The 27,699-nt window shown below is 42.9% G+C and overlaps 1 protein-coding gene across 1 annotated transcript; it reads right to left on the bottom strand.

Annotated features, from left to right (window-relative positions):
• Positions 1 to 879: 879 nt before the first annotated feature.
• LOC132386686 (gastrula zinc finger protein XlCGF26.1-like) lies at positions 880 to 27,497 on the bottom strand. Its single transcript, XM_059959031.1, has 3 exons — positions 27,395 to 27,497; positions 25,539 to 25,678; positions 880 to 6,320 (listed from the first exon to the last, which is right to left on the bottom strand). The coding sequence occupies exon 3, from the start codon at positions 5,922 to 5,924 to the stop codon at positions 4,224 to 4,226; it is 1,701 nt and encodes a 566-aa protein (XP_059815014.1). The 5' UTR covers positions 5,925 to 6,320; positions 25,539 to 25,678; positions 27,395 to 27,497; the 3' UTR covers positions 880 to 4,223.
• Positions 27,498 to 27,699: the final 202 nt, after the last annotated feature.

Below are 27,699 nucleotides of genomic sequence, written 5' to 3'. Positions count from 1 at the left end.
CTTTCTCTGGGATGTTCCTGGAGCATTTTTCTTTCCAAAAGGCAAAACATTGTATTCATACAACCGAGATGGTGTCGCAAAGGCAGAAATTTCTCTATGTCTGTCCGTCAATGGAACACACCAATACCCTGTCAACAGATCAATCTTTGTAAGAAATTAGCTATTCCAACTTTATCGATGCAATCATCTATCCTAGCGATAGGATAGGCATCTGTTTTTGTTACTTCATTTACCTTCCCCTAATCTGTGCCCCTGAGACCTACTGAATCTGTTTCCACGCTTACAACAATTGCTCAGCCAATTTACATTCGCTACGTTCATGCGATATGGGTGTTGTTTAATCGGTTTGGCTTGACCAATATCTGCATCACGTAATGAGACCGTGGTTTGCTTGCGAACATCAGGAAAGAAATCTTTAAACTTCAGAATTAATTCCTTCAGCTGTTGTTGTTGCTTTGGCTGCAGATGAGCCGACTTGTTATCAATGTTTTCTGGACAACGGAGTTCATTAGCCTAACTGGGACCACGTTTGGCTTGTGAAAAGTCTCAGACGAGTCAATTGTTTCAAGCTCAGGGTTGCCAGATTCATATGTTTTGACAACAACACTCACAGATGGTGCCTGATGTCAAAACAAGGCTTTATCATATTTATGTGTGCCAGTTGTGTTAGTTTACGTAGGTTGTGTGTTGTAATAACATAATTCACATCATTAATTTGAGAGACTATTTCATACGGTCTATTGAATTTCACCTGAAGTGGATTCGCCAACATAAGGCAAGCACCTTATCCCCCACCCGGTATTTTCTTTCACAACCCTGCTTATCAAACCAACACTTCATTTTTTTTGAGAAATCTTTAAGTTTTGTCTCGCTAGACCACAGAATTGGTGAAGTTTATTTTTGAAATTTAAAACATAGTCTAACAAGTTAACATGTACATCCCCATCAATCCACCGCTCCTTTTACAAGGTCAAAGGTCACCTCACTCTGCGTCCAAATACGAGTTCAAATGGAGTAAAGCCCAATGATTCCCGAACCGACTCTCTTACTGCGAACAAAAGCAAATGTATTCCTTCATCCTAGTCGTTTCCATTTTCAACACAGTGTGTCTTAATCATTGTTTTGCGGGTAGAGTGAAATCTTTCTAAAGCCCCTTGTGATTCCGGATGGTATGTAGACGATGTAATTTGTTTTGCTCCCAGTTCATAAACTACCTGCTGGAATAACCCAGTTGTAAAATTACTTCCTTGATCAGACTGGATTTCTTGAGGCAAATCAAATAAAGTAAAAAAAAACTCAGTAAGAGCCTTCGACACAGTTTTATCTTTAATATTTCTGAGCGGTATTGTCTCTGGGAATCTGGACGCAGTACACATAATAGTTAGCAGATACTGATGGCCAGCTTTAGTCTTTGGCAATGGGCCAACATAATTCTCTATAACTTTAGAAAAGGGTTCACAGAATGCAGGTATAGACCACAGTGGGGCCACTGGGGTGACCTGATGAGGTTTAGCCAAAACTTGACAAGTGTGACAAATCCCAGCATTAATTTCTGGTTTACCCTGGTCATCCCTGCTACTCTTTTCGAAACTCTTATTCAGGGTAACCATACGCTTATGAGTTGAAGCAAACTGATCTGCTAATCTAGCAGACTCCTGCATAGTGGCAGCATCATTTCCATCTAAATATGTCTTTATGTCATCAGGGACACACTTATTGAATTCTTCAGTTAAAACCAACTCGTTCAAGCTGTTAAAATCATCATTTACATTTTTATATGTGCACCAGCGGGCAATACACTCAAATTACTCATAAGCAAATTTCATATAAGTCTGGTTCACAGGTTTCTTCAAATTTCTAAACTTTTGCCTTTATGCTTCTGGGACCAACTCATAAGCTTTGAGCACAGCCTGTTTCACTATGTCATAATGTGTGGTGCGTGGCCAGCTGGTTAGGGTGTTGAACTAGTGATCTGAAGGTCATGTTTTCGAGCCTCAGCCGAGGCAGTGTGAGTGTTTTTGAGCAAAGCACTGAACCACACACTGCTCCTGCACGTTTATAGCCCAGTGGCGATGATTGGTGCAGTATAAAAAATCAGCTGCTTCATCAACTGGCAAAGCAGTATAGGCATGCTAAGCCTTTCCCTTTATCACACTTTATGAGACAATTTTCTGTCTGTTTTTCTGCCTCTCTAGCCTCAAACTGCCTCTGCCTTTCCGCAGCCTCAATCTTTAATTTTTCTCACTTGTACTGGAGCTCAAGCTCACGAGGTTTACTTTCAGGAAACACCTCCAACTCCTCCACTTTAAACACACCCTCAGATACATAATGTTCAGCTATCACCCTCTGCATCTGTGCCCTCCTCATTGTCAATTTCACCTTAACAAGTTTTAACCTTTCAGCAATACTCAACAACTCAACCCTTCTGGCGTCCTCTAATGCCTCAGAGGTTGGCGCTTCCTGACATCGATCAACATCCATTGCTGCAAATTTCCCAAACAGAAATAAATCAAAAGAGTTTTCCCCAATGAAATTGATAATTAATCAATCCTCAAATTTGATCATATCCCAGATGCAGGCGAACCGTAACGCTTCAGAAACGAACCAGCAGCAACAGACTACTACTGGAATCTGTTTTTGATGTGAAAACCACAATGCTTATTAGTATCCACTTATAATATAGTAACTTAAGCAAGTTAAACGAAAATTAACAGTGTTATGTGTATATATGTGTGTAAATTTAACTCCCAAACTATTGAGCTCAGGGGAAACAAGGCTTGGAGTCTTCAGATGGTAAGGTATGAAAGTTCAGTTTATCCACAAAATAGGTGATGGGAGAGATATTTGTAAATTAGGGTAAATGTCAAGAGAAGGCAGTTATGTCGAACAGCAAGGGAGATGAGGCTGCGTGCAGAGCTATGGTGGAAATCTTTGTCAGATGGTACGAGCAGAATCATCTGCAGCTTAATGTGAAAAAGACTAAGGAGCTGGTGGTGGACCTGAGGAGGGCTAAGGCACCGGTGACCCCTGTTTCCATCCAAGGCATCAGTGTGGACATGGTGGAGGATTAAAAATATCTGCGGATACGAATTGACAATAAACTGGACTGCTCAGAGAACACTCAGGCTGTTAACAAGAAGGGTCAGAGCCGACTCTATTTCCTGAGGAGACTGAGGTCCTTTGACATCTGCCAGACGATGGTGAGGATGTTCTACGAGGCTGTGGTGACCAGTGCTATCATGTTTGCTGTTGTGTGCTGGGAAAGAAGGTTGAGGGTAGCAGACACCAACAGAATCAACAAACTCATTCGTAAGGGCAGTGATGTTGTGGGGGTGGAACTGGACACTCTGACAGTGATGTCAGAAAAGAGAATGCTGTCCAAGTTGCATGCCATCTTAGACAATGACTCCCATCCGCTCCATAAAGTACTGGTTAGGCACAGGAATACATTCAGCCAGAGACTCATTCCACCGAGATGTAACACTGAGCATCGCAGGAAGGCATTCCTGCCTGTGGCCATCAAACTTTTCAAATCTTCCCTCGGAGTGTCAGACACCCTGAGCCAATATGCTGGTCCTGGACTTATTTCCACTTGCAAAGATTAACTTATTATTATTTAATTATTGATGGTTTCATATTGCTATATTTCTACACTATCTTGGATGGTGCGGCTGTAACGAAACTCAATTTTCCTCAGGATCAATAAAGTACGTCAGTCTGTCTGTCTGTTCTGCAGGTTCCACAGTGTTAAAATGAGAGAACAGTTGCTGTAGATTTTATCCATCATCTTTACAAATCTACATACGAATTATCAGTGAATGTGACTTGTCATGAGGGGTATCATCTTCAAATGAATGACCACATCACACACAGGCAAGGGTTAACACTAAGTGGTCTAAACAGGATATCCCAAATCAGATCCACTCCTATGGGTTAAATGAGGTGACAACCACACATTCGATGTATGGCGAATGGATAATTAACCCACCCTTGTGGGCATAGGAATGTTCTAAACAGTGACCTTTGGCCACTATTTCCCTGGTTTCAATCCTTTCATTTTTCATCCGTCTCCGTCTGACTCTGAGTGTCTGTGTCCTCGGTTAAAACGAAACAAGCTGCGAGCAATGTAAACAAGCTGCAAGTCAGACTTTTTATTTCTCTCTCTTAAAATGACAGTCCACAGCAAACGAAACCTAGGGATTCATAACAACGGCCACTCCCCACTATGAATTGACGTGTTCCAGTAGTTGGGATGACTGAGTGAATCCCTTCCCACACTCTGAGCAGGTGAACGGCCTCTCTCCAGTGTGAACTCGCTGATAACTCAGTAGGGTGGATAGATCAGTGAATCTCTTCCCACAGACTGAGCACGTGAACGGCTTCTCCCCAGTGTGAACTCGATGATGTCTCTGTAGATTGGATAACTGAGTGAATCTCTTCCCACATTCTGAACAGTTAAACGGCTTCTCCCCAGTGTGAATTCGCTGATGCTTCCGTAGGGTGGATGTATCAGTGAATCTCTTCCCACATTCTGAGCAGGTGAACGGCTTCTCCCCAGTGTGAACTCGCTGATGACAAAGTAGGGCGGATGAATCAGTGAATCTCTTCCCACATTCTGAGCAGGTGAACGGCTTCTCCCCAGTGTGAACTCGCTGGTGTCTCTGTAGGTGGGATGACTGAGTGAATCCCTTCCCACAGACTGAGCAGGTGAATGGCTTCTCCCCAGTGTGAACTCGCTGATGATTCCGTAGGGTGGATGAATCAGTGAATCTCTTCCCACATTCTGAGCAGATGAACGGCTTCTCCCCAGTGTGAACTCGCTGATGACTCAGTAGGGTGGATGGATCAGTGAATCGCTTCCCACAGACTGTGCAGATGAATGGCTTCTCCCCAGTATGAACTCGATGATGTCTCTGTAGATTGGATGACTGAGTGAATCCCTTCCCACAGACTGAGCAGGTGAATGGCTTCTTCCCAATGTGAACTTGCTGGTGTGCCAGTAGGTGGGATGACCGAGTGAATCCCTTCCCACACTCTGAGCAGGTGAACGGCCTCTCTCCAGTGTGAACTCGCTGATGCCTCAGTAGGGTGGATAGATCAGTGAATCTCTTCCCACAGACTGAGCATGTGAAAGGCTTCTCCCCAGTGTGAACTCGATGATGTCTCTGTAGATTGAATAACTGAGTGAATCTCTTCCCACATTCTAAGCAGGTAAACGGCTTCTCCCCAGTGTGAACTCGCTGATGCTTCCGTAGGGTGGATGAATCAGTGAATCTCTTCCCACATTCTGAGCAGGTGAACGGTTTCTCCCCAGTGTGAAATCGCTGATGCTTCTGTAGTGCGGATGAATCAGTGAATCTTTTCCCACATTCTGAGCAGGTAAACGGCTTCTCCCCAGTGTGAACTCGCTGGTGTCTCTGTAAGTGGGTTGACTGAGTGAATCCCTTCCCACAGACTGAGCAGGTGAACGGCTTTTCCCCAGTGTGAACTCGCTGATGACTCTGTAGGGTGGATGAATAAGTGAATCTCTTCCCACATTCTGAGCAGGTGAACAGCTTCTCCCCAGTGTGAACTCGCTGATGACTCTGTAGGGTGGATGAATAAGTGAATCTCTTCCCACATTCTGAGCAGGTGAACGGCCCCTCCCCGGTGTAAACTCGCTGATGACTCTGTAGGTGGGATGACTGAGTGAATCTCTTCCCACAGACTGAGCAGCTGAATGGCTTCTCCCCAGTGTGAACTCGCTGATGTACCAGTAAGGTGGATGACTTAGTGAATCCCTTCCCACATTCTGCGCAGGTGAAAGGCCTCTCTCCAGTGTGAACTCGCTGGTGACTCTGTAGGGTGGATGGCTGAGTGAATCCCTTCCCACAGACTGAGCAGGTGAATGGCTTCTCCCCAATGTGAACACGCTGGTGTGCCATTAGATCAGATGAGTGAATCCTTTCCCAGATGTTCAGCAGATGACCAGCCTCTGCCCAGTGTGAACTGACTGGTGTGTCCACAGGTGGGATGACCGACTGAAAGCCTTCTCACACACAGAACAGGTGAATGGCCTTGCCCAGTGTGAAATTACTGATGTACCTTCAATTGTGATAACCGACTGAATCCATTCCCACTGTCTGAACGGGTGAACAGCCTTTCTCCTGTGTAAAATGACGGGTTGCCAGTTGGTCAAATGACCGAATAAATCCCTCCCCACAGTTGAGCAGGAAGGATGGTCGATTGAATCCCTTGCTCCTTAAATATCTAGACAGAGACAACAAAACTGGTGTGCCGTGTTTGAACTTCCTGGAGACAAATTCCTTCTTGATTTTAACCTGTAAAAAGATTTACAAAATCCATCAATGGGTGTAGGACAACATTTCAGATGAGATTACTTGAGTTACCAAGGTTTGACCTGGTATCACACTGTTTCAGTGAGGTTCTACCCAAGTTGGACAGAGAAATCATCTCCTGACTGGGCAGAGTGCTGGTATCTGGAATGACCATCAATTCTTTGATGCACTTCCTGTTTCTATAAGAATGGGGCATTTCTGTCATCTCCAATTTGTACCTTGGTGGAGTTAGACTCTCTCCATTGGTATTATTCCCTGTTCCTGCTGAGCTGCATGGGTGCCTGGCCCCACAGTAACAAAACCAGTCTCATGCAATTAGTCTTTCTTGATGTGCATCTAGGATTTTCTTTTATGTATTATTAACGTAAAGTGCCACAGTTTTAATGCCATATTAAAAATTCCTGTTGAGGTGAGTGGTTGGTCCGCACAACTGTTAAAAAGACAGAGTGAATTTTTGTAATATTTCACATTCTTGTAGAAAATTACAACACAGAAACAGGCCCTTTGGGCCATCTAGTCTGTGCTAAACTATTTAATCTGCCCACTCCCATACCCCTATGATACAGGTACCTACATGAACCTCTGAAATGTTGAAATCGAGCTCGCATGCACCACTTGAGCTGGCTGCTCATTCCACACCCGTATGACTGTCTGTGTGAAGAAGTTTCCCCTCATATTCCCCTTAACATTTCACCTTTCACCCTTAACCCATGGCCTCTGGTTGTACTCCCACCCCATCTCAGTGGTAAAAGCCAGCTTGCATTTACACTATCTATGCCCCTCTATCACAATCAAATCTCCCCTCAATCTCCTACAGTCCAAGGAATAAAGTCCTGACCTGTTCAATCTTTCCTTATAACCCAAGTACTCCAGACCTGGCAACATCCTTGTGAATTTTCTCTGAACTCTTTCAAAGTCCTTACATCTTTCCTGTAGGTTGGTGACCAAAACTGTACTCAGTACTCCAAATTAGGCCTCACCAATGTTTTCTACAAGTCAACATAACATTCATCTATTGTTGTCAGTACTTTTGTTCATGAAGGCCATTGGGCTAAAATCTTCCCTTCCATCTCTATCTAACTGTGATACCACTTTCAGTGAATTAAGGACTTTCTTCTACAACAGGTCCCTTTCTTCTACAACACTCCTCCGTGCCCGACCAGTCACTGTGAAAGACCTCCCTCGGTAGGTCAGACCAAAGTGCAACAACTCACACTTGTCTGCATTAAATTCCTTTTTCCATTTCTCAAACCATTTTGCCAGCTGGTCCAGATCGCACTGCAAGTTTAAATGCTTTTTTGGCATTGACTAGATGGGACAAACAGCCTGTTTCTTCACTGAACTTCTCCATGTTTATATGGCAGAGAAGCTGGCCAGACTTGTTTGGAAGGGAAAGGGTAGGAGTGACAATTGAGCAGCAGTGGCTGGAGTTTCTGGAGCAATTTGGGACCTGAGTGATTCCACAGAAGTGGAAGCATCAGAAAGACAGGAGGACAGAACTGTGGCTAAAATGAGAAGCCAAAGCAACATAAATGTCAAAGAGAGGGCAAACAAAAGAACAAATATTCAGAAGCTTTGAGAAACCAAAAGACAACAAAAAAATTCAGATGAGCTCAGTGCGTGGAATCATGACTTGTAGTCATTAATGGGTCTCGGTAGCACCCAACAGTCTGAGGCATTTAGTGGAATAATATATACGAGGCTTCAATTTCTCTTCAAAACCAAGGTTCCCTGGACCAGTTACCTTTCAACTTTCATTTTGGCAGGCACATACAAACTCTGCATCCTCAAAAATTCACATCTGAAGACCTCCCACTTACAGGTACTCCTTTGCCGGGAGACAACCTGTCCCAAACCACACTTGTCTGATCCTTTCTGATACCATCAAAATTGACCTTTCTCCATTTTAGAATCTCATCCCGTGGTCCAGACCTCTCTTTTTCCATATTTACTTTGAATCTCATGGCATTATGATCACTAATTTCTGTCACCAGCCCTGATCATTTCCTAACAGCTTATTGCACACTTCTACATCAGGAATTCTACGTATTGATTAAGGGCACATATGACAAACTCTACCTCATCTAGTCCTTTACAGTTTAGGAGTCCCAGTCAATATGTGGAAAGTTAAAATCACTTACTGAATCAACCTTTTTGTTTATTGGCATGGTCTGCAATCTCTCTACAAATTTGTTCCTCTAAATCCCTGAGACTGTTGGCTGCAACCAAGTCCCAATATTGGTTACAATATCATAATTCCCTACCTGAGCTCATCTGGCTTTCCTACGATGCTTCTTGCATTGTGATATACACAGCTCAGCACATTTATTGCACCAGGCTCAACCATCTAACTGCTGAATCTATCTATGATCTGAACATCTGACTGGTGTCAAGGAAACAAACCCTCCATCATTGTCACAAAAACAAAGGAGCTGATTGTGGACGACAGGAAGAATGGAGACAGGATAACCCCTGTTGACATCAATGGATCTGGGGTTAAGAAGGTGAACAGCTTTAGGTTCCTCGGTATAAACATCACAAAGCACCTTACATTGTCTGTGCATACCGGCTGTGTTGTGAAAAGAGCACAGCGGTACCTCTGTCACCACAGATAGATGAAAAAGTTGGAGATGGGGACCAAGATGGGGACTTTCTACAGGGAAACAATTGAGAGCACCCTGACTGGCTGCATCTCTGCCTGGTATGGGAACTGTACTTCCCTTAATTGCAGGAAACCTCAGAGAGTGTTGCGGACAGCCCAGCACATCCGTAGTGGTGAACTTTCCACTTTTCAGTACATTTACACAGACAGGTGTATAAAAAGGGCCCAAAGGAAATCAGGGACCAAATTCACCAAAACCACAATCTGTTCCTGCTGCCACCATCCAGGAAATGGTACCACAGCAAAAGGAGCAACAGGCTCCACCAGGTCATCAGACTGATTAATTCATGCTGATACAATTGCATTTCGATGTTATATTGACTGTCCTGTGTACAAACGATCTATCATAAATTACCATAAATTGCACATTGCACATTTAGATGGAGACATAACATAAAGATTTCTACTCCTCATGTTTATGAAGTATGTATCTAATAAAGTCAATTCAATTCAATTCACCCTCTCCATTATCTGTTTGGTCATTCTGGCTCCCATTCCCCTTACAGCTTATTTTAACCACATCACCCGCTTCACCCTCACTAGCACTAGCATGCCTTACCACTTGGATATCAGTCCCCTCTTGTTCTGTTCCCCTAACTAATGAATCCCCTATCACCCCTTTGACTGTCAGGTAATCCCCTTCACCACCAGTTTCTAAAGTGGTCTACCTTTTGTTGTGTTTGATGGGCACAAGAGTTCTCCGCAATGGCTATTTAACCTCATTCCCCTTCCTGACTCTCTCCCAGTTTCCTGTGTCCTGCTCCTTGGGTGTAACTCACCTCTCTTCATGTCATATCTATCACCCTCTCCAACTCCCAGATGATCCGGAATTTATCCATTTCAGGTTCCATCTCCTTAACGTACAGGGTGCACATCTTGTAGGTGAGGACATCAGGGACACTGGAGGTCTCACCACCTTCCCACCAATGTCCCCTCTAATTTGTAATGACCACTGTGCACTCAAATCCTGTACTGTGCACTATTTTTAACTCGGTGACATGTGCACAGTAAATTTTATACAGAGAGGTAATTGTTTTCACAGCTAGCAAATCACTGTTGATAAGTACTTTGATCTCCCCTGGGTTTGATCGAGTTCATCTGCACTCTCACACAACCTATGTAGTAGGCCTGTAACGGGTAATGAAGGATTTTCTCACCAAAGCTTTTGTATATTGCCCATATGTGGTTTGCTTGCTAAATTATGCTTTAAAAAGTCAGATTTGCAAATATTACTCCACTTCTTCCCACTTACAAATTCTCCAGCACCTCTTGCATTGCCACAATACACACAGGTAACACCAGTTTCTATATTGGGCATAAAGATTTCCCCTGAACCCTCCTGACGAATTAAGGGTATATAAAAAATTCATTTTGAACCTGTGTAACCTCTGGCTAAAAGAATAATTGGGAGTGAATAGGAATTTTGAACTGGTGAACTCTGTCTTCAGCGTTTAGCTAAGACAGACTCATTACCCGTTCTCTGTGGCTTGCAGAGAAACACATTGAGAGCTGATAAGATTATACATTGTATTCTTGTTGTGAGTATCCTTGGAGGAGGACTCACTGATAGGGACAGGAATGAACATCTGTTTGTAATTAAGTCAGGGCCTTGCAAAGGGAATAACTGATAAGGACTGGACAGTCCACCCATCTATAATTAAAACCAAACTCTGTTATCTAAGTAATTAAGTTTTGCATCAACACACTTAGTGTGTGTGCCAGTTCAAATAACATCTTGCAATATTAATGTATGGGATGTACTATTTATAAATATATGGCTGTAACCCAAGTCATTCGACTTGTCAGAAGGTGGCAGTGCTCCCCTTTGACAACTGGGTCTCAAAACTCCTGCAGGCATCTGAATGCACAATAAACCATAGTGTCGATAAGAAGCTGGTCTCCTGAGTTTTATTCAGATTCAACTTTAACATTTGGCATCATGAACAGCATCCCAATATAGGTAGTGCCAAGCAGACGGGCTGAGTAAGCAGCTGGACCACTCTGGGGACTGCGGAGACCGAAAGGGAGCCCAATGGGTATTTGTCACTCACCGTTAGTTCCTTTGGACGTACGGTGCCTCACTCAAGGCTGATCACATACCTTGACAGGATCAGGAAAGAATTTGTTGGGAGATTTGTATAAGGTAGGCAAAATTTTACTAAGTGGCCAGGAGGCAGACATGCCAGGTAAATTCATCCATTAAGCAGGAGGTGCCAGCCGGGTACATTTATCTCATTGTTTATTGAGCAGGAGGCTTTGTGCCCAATAAATTACTTGGAGACCACTGGTCAATTGCAGTCGATTGATACAAGTGGGCCAGCAGCAGCCCGACACAATTTGTGTGAGAGTTCTTCAGACAAGGAAAAAAATTTGTGAATGTTGAGTGCAGTGCTGAATAAGAAATTGGGGAACAAAATGTGGCCACGGATGGGGGAGGGTGCAGGAGCCTGGGTTATTACCTCATGAGAACAAGCAGTAAATTTGATTTGGATAAAGAACTGAGGAAAGAAGTGGAAATTGTTGAAAAGGGAATGGAAGGAAAAGGCAGTTGTAAAGCAGAACTTTGCTGGCTATGCCACTGGTGGCATAGTGGCTTCAGCGTTGGACTTAGAGGCAAGAGGTCCCGAGATTGAATCCAGCCGACTCCCTTACACTGTTTCATCTGTGCTGGGTTAGAGCTGGTGAACAAAACAACTCACCCAGCAGAAGGCAATGGCAAACTACTGCTGTAACTTGCCTTGTACATGATTTCCTAACACCACACAGTGGCGTAGAAGGAAATCCTTGGCTAACTGGAATAAATTCCATATGTGACATACCTTTAAAGTGGAACAGTATATTATCAGCAAGTTGGAGGAATAATGCATGTGATAAAGGGACAGAGTAGTGGTCACCAACCATTTTAAGCCCAAGATCCCCTACCTTGGCCTTACTAAAATGCAAGATCGACCCAGATCAATTAGTTACACGCATGCGTAGGAGGGCAGAAAAGACCAAAAGTAAAACCCCACAACCTGGAAGTAGAAATAATGTATAAACACTGGGGCACCCACCTTTTTTTGCACTGCAGACCAGTTTAATATTGACAATATTCTTGCGGACCGGCTGACGGGGGATGGGGTGGGTGGGGGTGTGAACCACGATAGGAATACAGCGATACTCGAAGCAGGTTCCTTATGTCCGGTCTATTCTGTAATTTAGTTTTCGCAGCTCTCGGCACTTAGCTTCTGTCCCGCGCTGCTCACGTTTTCTCCGCTGAAAAAACTCAACGCGTTTGCATTTAAGTGCAGGGTGCTTGGACTCGGGGTACCGAAGCAGATTTGAGGGCTTCATTGCCTCATTGGACAGCCTCCTGCCCGCCCTCCGCCAGATGCCTTGGCTTGGTTTGGTTGGTCGTGGGTCGGGTGAGAGGACAATGTCAGGGCCGGAGGTCCCTGTGCTGGGGCCGTGGTAGACACAGTCTGGAGAGAGTGACCGACCGAGCAAGGAGTGTGACAGGGCACGGGCCCGCCCCCCCTTGTAGGACCTATCAGCCGACAAAAGTTTGTTTCAGTAGATCACAGCACGGTAGCTGCTCTGATACCTATGAAACGCTGAGCCCAAATTAGATCGACGGCGAATATTTTAGCACCAGATTCCCCACGAACATTCAGTGTGCTAAACAGGTTTAGAGGCAGCACTCCAGGCCAGTAGTGACGGCACTTCCCACCGGCCGCCCGAGGCCAACTGGTGATCTCTGGCATGAGGGTGTCACTGCGGTTAGGCGACTGATGACCTCGCGTGCACTCAAGTTCAACAGTGGGCTGACAGGGAATGAGGAAAGGTGCAGCTGACTCATGTTGTTTCCTCACGGCCCAGTGGTTGGGGACCACTGAAGTACACTGTGTAGTGCGGGGCAGTTACACGCATGTAGAAAAAATGGAACTAAAACCCCACAACCTGGGAACAATCTCTCAACAGTTTCTTTCTTTCTTCCTTTTTCCCAGGATCTACTGGGAAAGTCTCAAAAGTAGACTAGTCGATCACAATCAACAGGTTGGCGACCACTAGGATAGAGGTAAGTACTGCAGAAGGAACACCAAAGTTTGGGAGACGTTACAAACAGAGCATGGATGGATGGATGGGCGCCGAAAACGACAGCAGGAAAAACAACGTAAGCAAACCAAGGCCGGTCTACATAGGAGAGAAGGGCAGGAATGTCAGTCTAAAGTTACAACTGATAGGGAAACATGGAATCCCGAACCCATGTCTGGCATATCGACACTGTATGAGTTTTGTGGCCTGCTAAAGCACTTTCTTAGGAGAGCAAGCCTTTAATGATGGGAATCTGTCCCCCCAATTTAATGCCTTACTGCTCCAATGCTTACCAACTAAGTTAGCCAACATCATTAACAAATAATATGGATTGGCCTGACAATGACCAAAATCGAATACAACGAGCTTTAACATATCATTGGACAGGCCTTTCGAATGCCAATCAACCCCAAAGGGAACTAATATTACAGGTGAATGGAGATTGCCTCTGTCTGTCGATGGAGTAGCACTAATTCTGTGCTGCTCTTAGTTTTCTCTCCCGCCCACAGCTTAAATTTTGAATTACAAATTTTTAATTGCTGATTCTTGACGGGGAGTGATATGCATATGCCTATGAGAAGTGGGAAGAATCTGTATAAACCTAACTGACAAAGGTAATGAAAAAGGAAAGACACCGAAGGAAAGATCTGTTGAAATGCCATCATGGGCTGAAGATATTGTTCGGACACTGAAATCAATTCAAGATCAGAATAAGGCAATTAAAGATCAACTGGAAAAGAATATAATGAAATGAACTTATTTCTGGGAAAACTTAAAGATATGGAAACTCAAGTTACTAATCATGAAGAGGAATTGAAGTTAACTCAGCAAAAACTGTCTGAAACTACAACCTGTTTGGAAAAATATCGTTAATAAGATTATTGATTTGCAAACTAAGACTCGCAGAAACAACATACGAATCATTGGATTGCAGTAAGGAGCTGAAAATGGAGACGTAATGGTTTACTTTGGTAAGCTCCTTCATGATCTATTTCTGACTATTTCATCACAGCTACTTGCTATTGAAAGAGCACACAGGCTGTCCACTTCGAAATTTAAAGACTCAACCAGATCAAGATCTGTTTTGGCTTGTTTTCATCACTTTAAAATAAAAGGTCAAATAATGCGACAGGCAAGAAAACAGAGTTTTCAGATTCAATGAGTCTGAGCTCTGTTGTTACGAAGATTATCCAAAAGAAGTAATGGAACAAAGAGCAAGATTTGCTTTGGTAATGAAACAAGCATATGATAAGAAACGATTCCCCTCTTTGAGTTACCCAACAAGAATGAAAGTTTTTCCTCCTAATTCTTCCCCATGTACTTTCTTTGACCCAAAAGTCGAGCTGGATTTTGTCCAGGCTATACCTGTCACCACCACTGACGTTACTACTGAATGAACTATCTGAAAAGCTGTTTGATTATCTGTATATTACTCACACTACGAAAAGAAGATATATGAAGGCTATTTGGATATTTCATTGACAGATTAATAAAAGAAGAAAAGAAAACCTGCTCATCATTACATCCTATTGGATTTTTGTTTGGAAAGAACATTTACGGATCAAGTATGACTGTTTAAATGGTTAATTACATATTTGACTGAGAAAAGAGGATAATAGGATTTGTTCCTTTTATCTAATATTTGGTTTGATTTTTTTTGTTATTTCTTAAATTACTAACTGGTAGTTTTTTTTCTACCAACAGGGTTTCTTTTTATATATTTATCTGGGAGGGTTAAGTTACTATGATTTTACTAATTAATATTTCCATCAATTTAGATCAGTTAAGTATACTATTAACTTTTTTTAATCTGTTTTATTATAGCGCCCTATAACTGAATTTAAAGTTTTCTTAGGGATTTAAAGCTAAACTTAAGATGGGGCTGGCTTTTCTCTATAAGAGATTATATTATTTTGGTTCTTTTTCTGTTTAACACATGATAGAATGTAAACACTCTCCTTTGTTGAGACTTTACTGTCTTTCTTGCAAGGTCATTTTATTTATTTTATGTACTGGCTGGGGGGAGGCAGAGATGAGAACAACAGAGTGGCCCATGTCTTTGCATCTATCTTAGTTCACTTGCCTTTTTTTCAGGCTTTTGGGAGGGTGGGTGGGTTTAAAGATAGGAGTTTTTTTTTCCCCATTGGGTGGTTCCAGAGCATGCGTGTTTTCTATCTGGCTTTATTCTTCATCACTGCCATCTTTGATAATCCCGTATTGGTATGTGTTCTGCGCATGTATAAAGTAAATTAGAATAAAATTATAGTATGGCAGTTAAATGGATTCATGTAATCATTTGGAATATACGTGGTTGGAATTATCCTATTAAACAAAAAAGACTTAAAATTATTAATCGGTTCCAAACTGATATAAATTTTGCTCAGGAGACGCATAACAAAGCAGGAGATCAAAATAGATTTTTTCGCTGGTGGAATGGAAAACAACTCCATGCAACTTCTCAGAGCAAAAGTAAGGGTGCGTCTATCTTTATTAAATCTAATATATTTACTCAAGAGGATAATGGTCCTCATTAGGTCAGATTCTAATGGTAGATTTTTAATTGTTAAAGGAGTGATTTGTAATAGAAAGGTTGTTTTGGTTAATTTGTATGGTCCTAATTTAGATGATCCTGCTTTTTAAAAAAAATATCTGCTTTACTGCCAGATTTAAATGAGTATATGTTGTTAGTGGGTGGGGATTTTAACTGTTGCTTAAATCCTATGACTGATAAGAGCTCAACTAATCAATGACTTCCAAATCATTTTGCGTCAGTTATTAACTCTTTTTTGACCAATTTTGTGTTGATCGAATTATGGAGGCATTTACACCCTGATAACAGAGAATATTGTTTTTCTTTCCATGTTTATAAAATATATTAAAGGATTCATTATATTATAGTTGATCCCTGTCTTTTGCCTAATGGTAAAAACTGTGAATATGACACTATTGCTATACCTGATCATGCGCCTTTGAGTTTGTCCTTTGAATTTGATGATGACATTTTTGGCCGTCCACCATGGCACATGTGTCAGACTTTATTGCAAAGCTCTGACATTATCAGTTTTATCAAAAGCCAGATTAAAGAATGTTTTACTTTTTAATGATATAAGTGGTATGTCTAAATTAATTATATTGGATACATTCAAAGCATTTTTATGTGGTCAGATTATTTCTTATTCAACTAAACTTAAAAAAACAGACTAAAGCAAAATTAGATAAAATTTCAAAACAAATTAAAGATTTAGATAATATCTATGTGACACCCTAATATTGACATTTAAAAAAAGGGTGGAACTTCAATCATAATATAACCTATTATTAACGCATTCAATTGAAGTTGATCTACTTAAGATAAAGACCCAATTTTATATGTTTGGAGATAAAAATAATAAACTACTTGCATCTCAATTAAAATCAGCTGGAGCCAAGAGGCAAATTTTGAAAATTCGTAGAAAAGATGGTACCCTGGCTCGGGATTATGAAGAAATTAATAAGATTTTTCAAGACTTTTATACTGAACTTTATAAATCTCAATGTCCAGTGGACTCTTCTGAAATGAATGTTGTGTTTTTTTTACAAATGATTGCTTTCCCTAAAATTTCTATTGAGGATCAAAAAACTCTGGATGCCTAAATTACTGAATCCAGAATTCATAAAGCTATTTTCTCAAGGCAATTTGGTAAGGCCCCGGGACTTGCCGGTTATCCTGTAGAATTTTATAAAAAATTTGGAAAATTGCTTTCTCCGTATATGTTGGAGATGTTTAAAGAATCTTTTGTGAAAAGTGATTTACCCTCTACTTTTTATGAAGCTTCTATTTCTTTAATTCTCAAAAAGAATAAAGATCCTTCTGATTGTGCCTCATACAGACCTATTTCATTATTGAATGTTGATACTAATATTCACTTAAAGATAATGGCCAATCTGTTGGAGAGTATTTTGGGTAAAATCATTTTTAAAGATCAAACAGGCTTTATAAAGGGTCATTATTCTTTCTCAAATATTCGGAGATTATTTAACATTATACATTCACCTTCTTCTAAAACTCCACAATGCCTTATATCTTTGGATGCTGAAAAAGTATTTGATTGAATCGAATGGAAATATTTATTTAATACTTTAGAAAAAATTGATTTTGGTATTAATTTTAATAATTGGATAAAAATGATATATAAAGCTCCTATTGCTGTTGTTATCACTAATAACTGTAGGTCTCATTTTTTCAGCTATCACAGGGGACAAGCCAAGCTTGTCCATTAAGTCCTTTGTTATGTAAATTAAGAATCAAGCCCCTTGCTATTGCTCTTTGTGAAGCTGAAAATATTCATGGGATTTTTGTGAATGAGACCATGCACAAGATCTCTCTTTACACTGATGATTTATTGGTATATATATCCAAGCCTGAATAATCTATTCCTGCTTTGCTAAAATTATATGACTAAATCGGAGACCTTTCAGGATACAAAATAAATTTTAGTAGAAGTGAATTACTTCCTATAAATGAATCTGTCTCTATATATGATAATATTCCTTTTAAAGTTATGGATTCTTTTAGATATTTAGGGGTTATAATTACTAAAAAATATCAGGATCTTTATAAAGCCAATTTTCCTCCTTTAGTGGACTTTTTTAGATTTGTTTTTACAAGACTGTTTAATGTCTTTTTCACAGTTAATGGACAAATATGATATCTCTAATACACATTTTTCAGATATTTACAGGTTGGGAATTTTTACGTGATTTTTTAACCAATTTACCCCTTGGCCTGCTCTTTAAATTTGGCTTATGCTATTTTTCAGTTTAAACCTTGTCAAAAACAATTAATAGTAATCCTTTATAAACAGTTAATGAATGCTCGCATGTCGCCTAATGATAGGGTTCAACGCACCTGGGAAGTACAACTTCAACATTCACTTTCAGATAATCAGTGGAGTAAAATTTATTATTTAGTCAATAATTCACCTATCTCCACATGCCATATCTAAATTCAGTTTAAGATAGTACACAGGGCCCATATGTCCAAAGATAAATTGGTGCATATTTTTTCTAATATAAGCCCTATTTGTGACAGATGTACTGAAGAAGTAGCTACTCTAACTCATATGTTTTGGTCAGGTGCAAGGTTAAACAATTTTTGGAGGGATGTGTTTGGAATATTATCTAAAGTTATAGATGTGGATGTTCAACCTAATCCACTTACAGCAATTTTTGGGATTATTCCAGAAGAAGCAAGCAAAATGTCTGCTTCCGCCCAACAAAATTTTTATATTTATTTCAGAATATTCCTGTTTTTGTTTACTAAGAAGTTTTTTTGATCGGATTTGTTCTATTATTCTATCTTTTATTTGGGATAATAAAAGACCAAGAATTGGTAAATGTCATTTGCAAAAGTTGAAAAAGAATGGTGGTCTCACTTTGCCTAATCTATGAATGTATTATTGGGCTGTTAACGCGGTGTATGTCCTTCTGATTACATTGGGTTGATAGGAATGAACAGACAATCTGGGTAGACCAGGAACTGAGAGCTGTGAAACAGTTTTATTTAACTTCGTGATTCGGAGTTACCTATACAATTAGCTAACGTTGCTAACGCTGTGAAACAGTTTTATTTAACTTCGTTATTAGGAGTTACCTATACAATTAGCTAACGTTGCTAATTTAAACCTATATCCTGTGGTTAAGCACTCTTTACAAATTTGGATCCAGTTCCGCAATTTTTTTAATCTTAAAAAGGTTAAACTTTGTAGTATAATTTATCATAATTACTTTTTTAAACCTTCTTGGAGTGTTGCAATTTTTTTTTTACTTTGGAAAAATAAAGGTATTAATTCGTTTTTGGATTTATTTAAAGAAGGCAGATTGATGTCTTTTGAACAATTTGTCGGTAAGTATTCTCTCTTATATTCACATTTTTTACAATATTTTCAAGTTCGACATTTTTTACAAAAATATTTAAATAATTTTCCTTACATATTGGAGGCCGATTTGTTAGATACTATTATGAATATGAACCCCTCGTTGAACGGTTCTGTTGGAAGAATTTATAATTTATTATTACAAAGGGATAAGCGTCGTTTACTTCAGATTAAACTGGACTGGGAGAAGGAACTCAATTTCTCTTTTATATGGCAGAATTGGACATGGATTCTGAAGCTGGTTAACTCTTCTTCGATCTGTGCTAGTCATTCACTGATTCAATTTAAAATTGTACATTATTACCATTTGACGAAGGAGAGACTTCCGAAAATATTTCCCAATGTTGACGAGTATTGGGATAGATGTAAAAATGAGATAGCCACACTGACACATGTGTTCTGGTGAAGTTCTATATTAAAACAGTTTTGGAAGTCAGTCTTTTCGACAATTTCTAAAGCACTCAGAATCAACTTACAACCTAATAAATTGACTATGCTTTTTGGAATAATTCCTCAAAATATCCATGGTGTTTCTTACATTGACAGCTAGGAGGGCCACCTTGTTGAAATGGAAGGATATATCAGCTCCTACTTTGTCACAATGGCTCTCTCAGGTGATGCTGTGTCTTGGAGAAAATTAGAAGTCGAACCTTTGTACTTTTATTTGATTTTGAGAACAGATGGGGCTCACCTGTTCATTATTATCATTTCAGTTAACTGATAGATTTCCTCCACGATCTAAATGTAAATTTTTTTGATATATCTTTTCTTTCTTTTTGGCGGTTTGATGTTTATTTTTAGAAGCTTTTTGTATGACGCACGGCTCCGGGGTTGTACCTCCAATGGGTTTCTTTTTTTTCCCCTCACTTTTCATTCTTTTAATTTACAAAATTTTCAATCCTTAAGATAATTTTCTCTTTTATGAGGCATTGTAAGTGTTGTTACTTCAATGCTCTTGTGCTATTTTTGAATAATAATAATAATAATAATAATAATAATAATAATAATAATAATAATAATAATAAAAAGATATGAAAAGAATATTAAAGGTGAATATGTTCAGTGGGAAGAAGGATGTGAGCAGGCTATATCTGCGGAACAGAAATGGGAACAACCACCTACCACGGGACAGGTGGGGACAACAAACCATTTAGAAATTGACAAGCAAGGATGCTTCCTACCGTGAGTACCACCCCTCAGGAAGAGCCCAATGTAATATTGACATTTGCTGCTATTCCAGTTCCGTTTATGATCGATATGGGGGCAGCTACAACCACTCTCAATCGGGAAATAGTATTGGAAAAGGGATTGCAGTTCTCAGATGCAACATTCACTCTGTCTGGGTTTGAAGGCAGGGAATGTATGTATTCACATAACCAGCCACTGGAGGTGGAATTCCACGGGAACCATTGTGAGGTTTCATTTACAGTCAGCACCCCGCAGTCGGGGGTGTAATCCAGCAGGGTGAGACTTGCTCTGTCTGTTGGAAGCTGAGATTCTCTGCACAGGCAATGGTGTCACCCTGTGACAGGTGAACAACTGACAGCTTCCCCAATTTCCGACCCCCCTTGTTGTGGGCACCTAATCTGGACTCCACTGCATTTGAACCCCTTCTGCCAGAGGCCGACCCCTACGTGACTCTGTGCTTTGACCCTACGGGGTGCTCAGCTGAGGAAAGCCAATGTTATGCACCCCTCGAGGGACAGAAGTTCCCGGTCATGGTGATTGGAGAGGTTAAAGGAAAAGTGGGCAGTGCATTACTGGCCGAATTTCCAGATTTCCTTTGGCGACAGACAGAACTGGTGGTTCCCCATAGCACTGTTAATGTTTGCCCTGGATTCAAGCCAAAGAGCCCAGAGTTCATTGCCTACACCTTGCTGAAACAAGCCTCCAGCACCGAGGGAGACTGGCAAGACTTGGCTGTGGTCCAACTCCGATACTGGAAGGAGTCTGAGGTGAAGGCGGGACATCTGGTAAGACACAATTTTAATATTGACCGATCCCAAGATGCTGTACCCCATCTCTGAGCAAATTCAGGCCATGAAGTCGGTCGCACCAACTGTCCCCCTGTCCAGATCACTGTGAAAGAAGGACAGACTCTCCCATCCATTCCATAATACCCCCTCTAGCCCGAAGCAATTTTATGAGGATGGAAACTCTTTTGTAGATCCAGCAGGGAAACGATATTCTGGCTATGCAATAGTGACAGGCAGTGAAATTGTTCAGCAAGCTTCTTTTGAAGCATCTGACTCCGTCCAGAAGGCTGAGCTGTTTGCTCTGACTCGTGCTCTGTTGCTGGGGCAACAGACTAAAGTGGGAACGTTTACACAGATTCCCGTTACGCATTTGGGATTGTACATGACTACAGGGCTCTCTGGGAACATGGGGATTCCTGACTTCCTCTGGCCACCCCATTAGTAATGCCACCTTTGTAAACAACTTACACACCGCTGTACAGCTACCTCGAGTTTTGGCTGTTACGAAATGTGCAGCCCACACTCGCTTGTCCGACTGTGTCACTAAACACAATGCTCTAGCAGATCAGACAGTGAAAAGTGCGGCACTATCCTCAGTAGTTGTAGCTTCCTCGGGTTCCCCGTCAAGCAACCCTCCATGACTAAAGCAGAACGGGTTTGCCAGACATGTGGGAGGTAAATAATTTTCAGGGGGACGCCTCTGAGGAAGAGCGCAAACTGTGGTCACAGATGGGATGCCAGAAAGACCCTGACCTAGCTTTTTGGATTACCCCAGCGGGACAGGTTTGTGTTCCTACACAGTTATTACCAATATTGGCTGATTATATACATGATTTACCACCCCTGGGAAAGGAGGGAATGGTTGGTAGCCTGCACCATGCACACCGGGTACGAGTCCCTTGACAGGTGGACGTTTTTCTGTCTACAATTTGATTTTATTGAATTACCAATGGCCCACACTTTGTGGTGAAAGTAAACGAAGGGGTATGTAACGAACTAGCTATCAAGCAACAATTCCACTGTGTACACCACCCACGGGCCGCTGGCAGAGTGGAAAGAGCCAATGACACTCTGAAGAGTAAATTGGCCAAACTAACGGCGAAGGCTGGACTCACTTGGTTGAAGGGCCTACCGTTAGCCCTATTCCACGAGGGTTACCCCATAGGGGAAAGCGGGGTTGTCACCTAGGTTTTTTGCCGTGGATTGTCATTTTAAGAGATAGTGCCTGAGTGACGTCAGCCGGCAGCTTTCTGGGGGGGGAGAGAGAGAGGGGGGGAGAGAGAGGGGGGGAGAGAGAGGGGGGGAGAGAGAGGGGGGGGGAGAGAGAGGGGGGGAGAGAGAGGGGGGGGAGAGGAGAGGGGTGGGGAGAGAGGGGGGGGGGAGAGAGAGAGGGGGGAGAGAGGGGGGGGGGAGAGAGAGGGGGGGAAGAGAGAGGGGGGGGAGAGAGAGGGGGGGAGAGAGAGGGGGGGAGAGAGAGGGGGGGAGGAGAGAGGGGGGGAGAGAGAGGGGGGGAGAGAGAGGGGGAGAGGGAGGGGGGAGAGAGGGGGAGGGAGAGAGGGGGGGGGAGAGAGGGGGGGAGAGGGGGGGGGGAGAGAGAGGGGGAGAGAGAGAGGGGGGGAGAGAGGGGGGGAGAGAGGGGGGGGGAGAGAGGGGGGGGAGAGAGGGGGGGAGAGAGGGGGAGAGAGGGGGGGAGAGAGGGGAGAGAGAGGGTGAGAGAGAGGGGGGGAGAGAGGGGGGAGAGAGAGGGGGGAGAGAGGGGGGAGAGAGGGGGGAGAGAGAGGGGGGGAGAGAGGGGGGAGAGAGGGGGGAGAGAGGGGGGAGAGGGGGGGAGAGGGGGGGAGAGAGAGGGGGGGAGAGAGAGGGGGGGGAGAGAGAGGGGGGGTGAGAGAGGGGGGGAGAGAGAGGGGGGGGAGAGAGAGGGGGGGAGAGAGAGGGGGGGGAGAGAGAGGGGGGGAGTGAGAGAGGGGGGGTGAGAGGGGGGGGTGAGAGGGGGGGGTGAGAGGGGGGGTGTAGAGGGGGGGGAGAGAGGGGGGGAGAGGGGGGGGAGAGAGGGGGGGGAGAGAGGGGGGGAGAGAGGGGGGAGAGAGGGGGGGAGAGAGGGGGGAGAGAGGGGGGAAGAGGAGGGGGGGAGAGAGGGGGGGAGAGAGGGGGGGGAGAGAGGGGGGGAGAGAGGGGGGGAGAGAGGGGGGGAGAGGGGGGGGAGAGAGGGGGGGGAGAGAGGGGGGGGAGAGAGAGAACACGAACGCACGCTGGAACTATTTGACCACACAGCGTGTTTACACTTCCCAGTTTGTTTCATTGAAGCAAGGATTATTCATCCATTGTATACCGAATGTGGGATTGTCACTTTGTTTGATCCATTGGAGTGGATCTGTTGGTTTGGGAGTATCCTGTGAGGACCCCTTTGTGCTAGCCCTTGCCTGGTTGTGGTAATTCACTTGAAGAGAGTACCCCTGTGATCAATCACTGTTGGTGATAATTCGTATAATCCAAATGGGGGATTTGTTTGCAGTATCTCCTTGCTTCCACTTTTGTTTAATCCTTAGCAGGATTCGGGTGTGTTATGTGGTAAACACTTGTGAGAAGGGATATTCTGTGGAAATCACTGTCGGTAATACTTTGTGTGTTGGATCTGGATTGGGAGTACCTTGTGGAATCTACCTGTGCGTTAACCCTTGCTTGGGTGGTCATACTCCTTTGAAGACTTATCCCTGTGATAAGCTAATTTTGGTGATATTTCGTATGTGGATTTAGAACAACAATGGATAAGACCTATCGCGACTGTTATCCTGTTTTACCACCGTGGAATTTGTGGAATTCAAATGTAGTTGCCTTCTCTCGACATTCACCTTGGATTAAAAATATCTCTCTCGTCATTTACTCCATGGCTTAACTGAACTTTTATGCTTCACCATCTCAAGACTTTAAGCTTGGTATTCCCTGAGCTCAGTGGTTTGGGAGTTATATTTACACATATGTGTACTCATAACACCTTTAACTTTAGATTATTTTGCTTAAGTTGTTAAACAAGTAGATACTAATAAAGACAGCGCTTTTAACATCAAACTCGAATCCAGGTGTTGTCTATAGCTGCTGGTTCATTTAAACCGTTACGGGTGCGTAACAGTGGTGTTTGTGTTTATGTTCTTTGAGAGGGGCTCACCCCAGCATCCAGTTAAGATTTTCCTGTCTCTGTCACACTTATGCCAAATTGGGTAGAACTAGGGGCCCTGACAGACACAGTGTTTTGACAGATGTATCTCAGGCCCCCACCAAACAGAACTTCCTACACTGGGAAAACATGCTTCCTGGCCATAAACTGCAGGTGCCCAGCAGCGGAGAGGAATAACTGAGGACTGAGCTGATCTTTGATGATAGTTTTTTCTCTCCTATGGCGTAGCCGGGAATTCACAAGAGATAATTAATTTGGCTACAGCACTTGAGGAGCTGGCCACAATACTGCAGGGGGCCCTGACAGAAACACAGGCTCCAAGTAACAGAAACACCACTGAAATGATTGCAATCTGGCAAACAGTCGTATAGAATCGTACGGCTTTAGATTTTATCCCAGCTGAGAAGGGGGAGCTTGTGCTATTATTGATACAGAATGCTGCACCTTTATCCCTGATATGTCTAATAACACTACATCCCTCTCCGAGCACACTGCCTAGGAGACTGACAGCATCAGAGAGTAGGGCAGGATTTACACGGGTTCACGGAAGGGGTCGAAAAAAGTGATCTTCGAAGGCCTGTTTGTAATATGTTGAGCATGATATTGCATTATGTCCTAATAGTTGTACGTATCATTGTTATAATTACTGATGTATGCTGTTTTTTCCCACTGAGAAGTCAAAGCTGTACTTGGTTGCTTTCTCTGTAAAAAATTACTGTTTTGTTGCTCATGTAATGATCAAAAAGGAGGGAATAATGAAGTACAGTTTAACACCGTTAAAAAATAGCAGCCTGTTTTTCTGAAAGAAACTGCTGATGATCAAACAGATGTACTAAGCCATGCTGAGCCATATTTCTTCTTGAGGGTAGCTAGTTAGGGTTTCAGGACTCTCATCACCTTGTGTGTTCATGCGCAAGAGATAGGACAGTTTCAGTCTGTTCTGTGTGTGTAAGCCATTATGACTATTTTGTCATTTGTCTTTAGGGCTCCAGCCTGTCATGTAGTAAATAAATTTGGTTCCAGCCTGTCTAGTGTGGGGGAGTATCTGGATGGATATATCTGTGGTGAAGGGGAATTGCTAGTCAGTTAGTGGATTGGTGTGGGTACAGTCATTGACTGTTCCTGTTTGAGTGACTAACTGAGTAAGCCCCAGATACTTGGAATAAAGAGTTTGTACTAATACAGTCTCTGAGAGACTCTCTCCAGATTTGACTTCCACAGAATGGGATTGGTTTCAAAGGGCTGGCCTGCTTGGAAGAACAGTACCAGACCCTGGAGTGATTGCAACTGGGTCTGACAGAGGCATAACTGGTTCTTCAGTCTCACTCCAGCTGTTTCCTACCTTCCCTTGTACAGGTATGTAATGTCTAAAGGACCAGTGTTTGAGTAAATGAGACTCACCAAACTTTCTCCTGACTGAATCACCGGAATCTCCGAGCCAGATTGGTTTCTCTCCAGTTGATGCTCTCAGTCCTCGGGCTGGTTCACTTGTTGCTGTTCCCTCGTCTTCAGTCCAATAAATCTTCTCACTGCAGGTCAAACTTTAACATGAAAGATAATGAAGCACATTAACAATACAAAGGAGGAGACCAAACATTTCTGCTTAATGTTAACAGGAACAAAACTCACTGAAATTTAAACGTTGAAGGCAGATATAATGATCTCAGTGAACAATCTTTTATTGTCCCTCACATGACATAAAAGAATATGGGATAAGAAGGAGCCATCATTCAGTTATGGTAAGACATAAGGAACAGAATTAGGTGATTTGATCCATCTGATCTGATCCACCACTCAAAACACGGCTGATTTTTATTCCCACACTATATTCCTGCCTTCATCCTGTAACCCCTGAAGCTACTTAGCAATCATGAATATATTAATCTCTGTCATAAATATACCGAAATCGCAGCCTCAACCAACCTCTCTGGCAGACAAATTCCACACTTCGGACACCTAATGGCAAAAAAAAATTCTCAACTGAATTTTAACTGGAAGCTTCTTTATTCTGAGACTGTGCTGTCAGATCACAGACTCTCCGTCTAATGGAAACATCGTCTCCATGTCCACTGTATCCAGGCTTTTCAGCATTTGGTAGGTTTACTTAACCATACATCCCTCCACCACCCCCCACCGTCCCCTCTGAACTCCAGGTCCAGAACCATCTCTATCACTCCTGAGATTATTCATCTGAACCTCGTTAGCAACAACTGTACTGAACACATTTCCAGCAATAACAGACAAACTGGTTCCAGGATAATTGACAGGGAAAAGTTCTGAGCTTTCTTTACTGTTCTACTAACACAGATCGAGTCATTTCCATTTCCAGGTTAAATGTAATAAAAAGAAAGTGGAATTACCAGAAACACTCAGCAGTAAGGAACAGCTGCGGGGAGGGGGAACAAACTTTACAATTCAGGTTAATGACGTTTTCGTCAGAATGACTTCAAACATTTCGTTTTTAGTGCAACTTGAGATTCTGCCTGATTTCCACCGAGTGACAGACTGGTGACAGTGAGGGGTCCCCTCACACAGTTTGAGAACACCAGACTCACGGGTCTATTTCTACTGTTGTAAACATGGAAAAGCCGGTCCGGAGACGTCAGAACACACCGCAGCTACTGAATTAAATTATACAAAAATGACAAAGATAGAAGAAACAACAAGAACTTTGTCATATTTACTTTGATCCTCACCAAATTTTTATCAAACACACTATAGAGTTTCCCATCCGGACACTTCACGCTTTGCATGGTAAATGTCCGCCACGTGACCTGAGAGGAACTGCACAGTCTTTTGGATCCAGATCAGTCCTCGGTAAAGGCAGGCAGTGAAATAAAAGATTCTCCACAACCTGGGACGTTCTCCTTTCTCACCCACCCCAGTCCGGGAGAAGACACAACAGCCATAAAGCTCCAGGACAAAAGCGAGGGAGCCTCTGGAAGCGAGACGAGTTCGGGGAAATTAATGGGACTCAGTGGCCAAAATCACACCACGTGATCTTGTGTCACAACGCGGAGGGCAGGGCGAATCTGCAACACACAGCCTCACGTGACCTGTCGGCGGGACTTCTATTTAAATTCTGCAGAAAACAGACAGCCTTGGCTCCTGGTTTTGGATCGTTCAATGCAGATTAAGTGAAGTCGACACATTTCTGACGAGCCCAGATAACTGGAAAATAAATGATTAACTGGCCCTCAGTCGGTGCTCACGACCAACATCGGATCTCCCCGCTCGGGACCGGTCTCAATACTCACCGATGGGAAAGTGATATCTTCGGCCCGCAGACAGTGGATCCCGACGGAAGAGACGAAAATCTTTCCCGATCACACAGCCGAACAACTTCAGCTCTGAGCGGAGAGGATAACACCGTCCACCCGGGAGACTGTGAACATGCGCGGGAGAGATTGTTACATCATCGGGAGGCGGGGCCCGGGGAACAGACGCGCGGCATCTGCCGGTTAAATGGGAGGGGCAAATGGGATCACGTGTCGGGATTGGTGGATCCCCACCCCCCCCCCCCCCCCCCCCCGGCCCCGCAGAGACTCCAGCTACTCATTAG

This window comes from Hypanus sabinus, unplaced genomic scaffold (assembly GCF_030144855.1).
Source record: "Hypanus sabinus isolate sHypSab1 unplaced genomic scaffold, sHypSab1.hap1 scaffold_1258, whole genome shotgun sequence".
NCBI lineage: Eukaryota > Metazoa > Chordata > Chondrichthyes > Myliobatiformes > Dasyatidae > Hypanus > Hypanus sabinus.
This window is presented reverse-complemented; position numbering and strand designations above follow the sequence as displayed.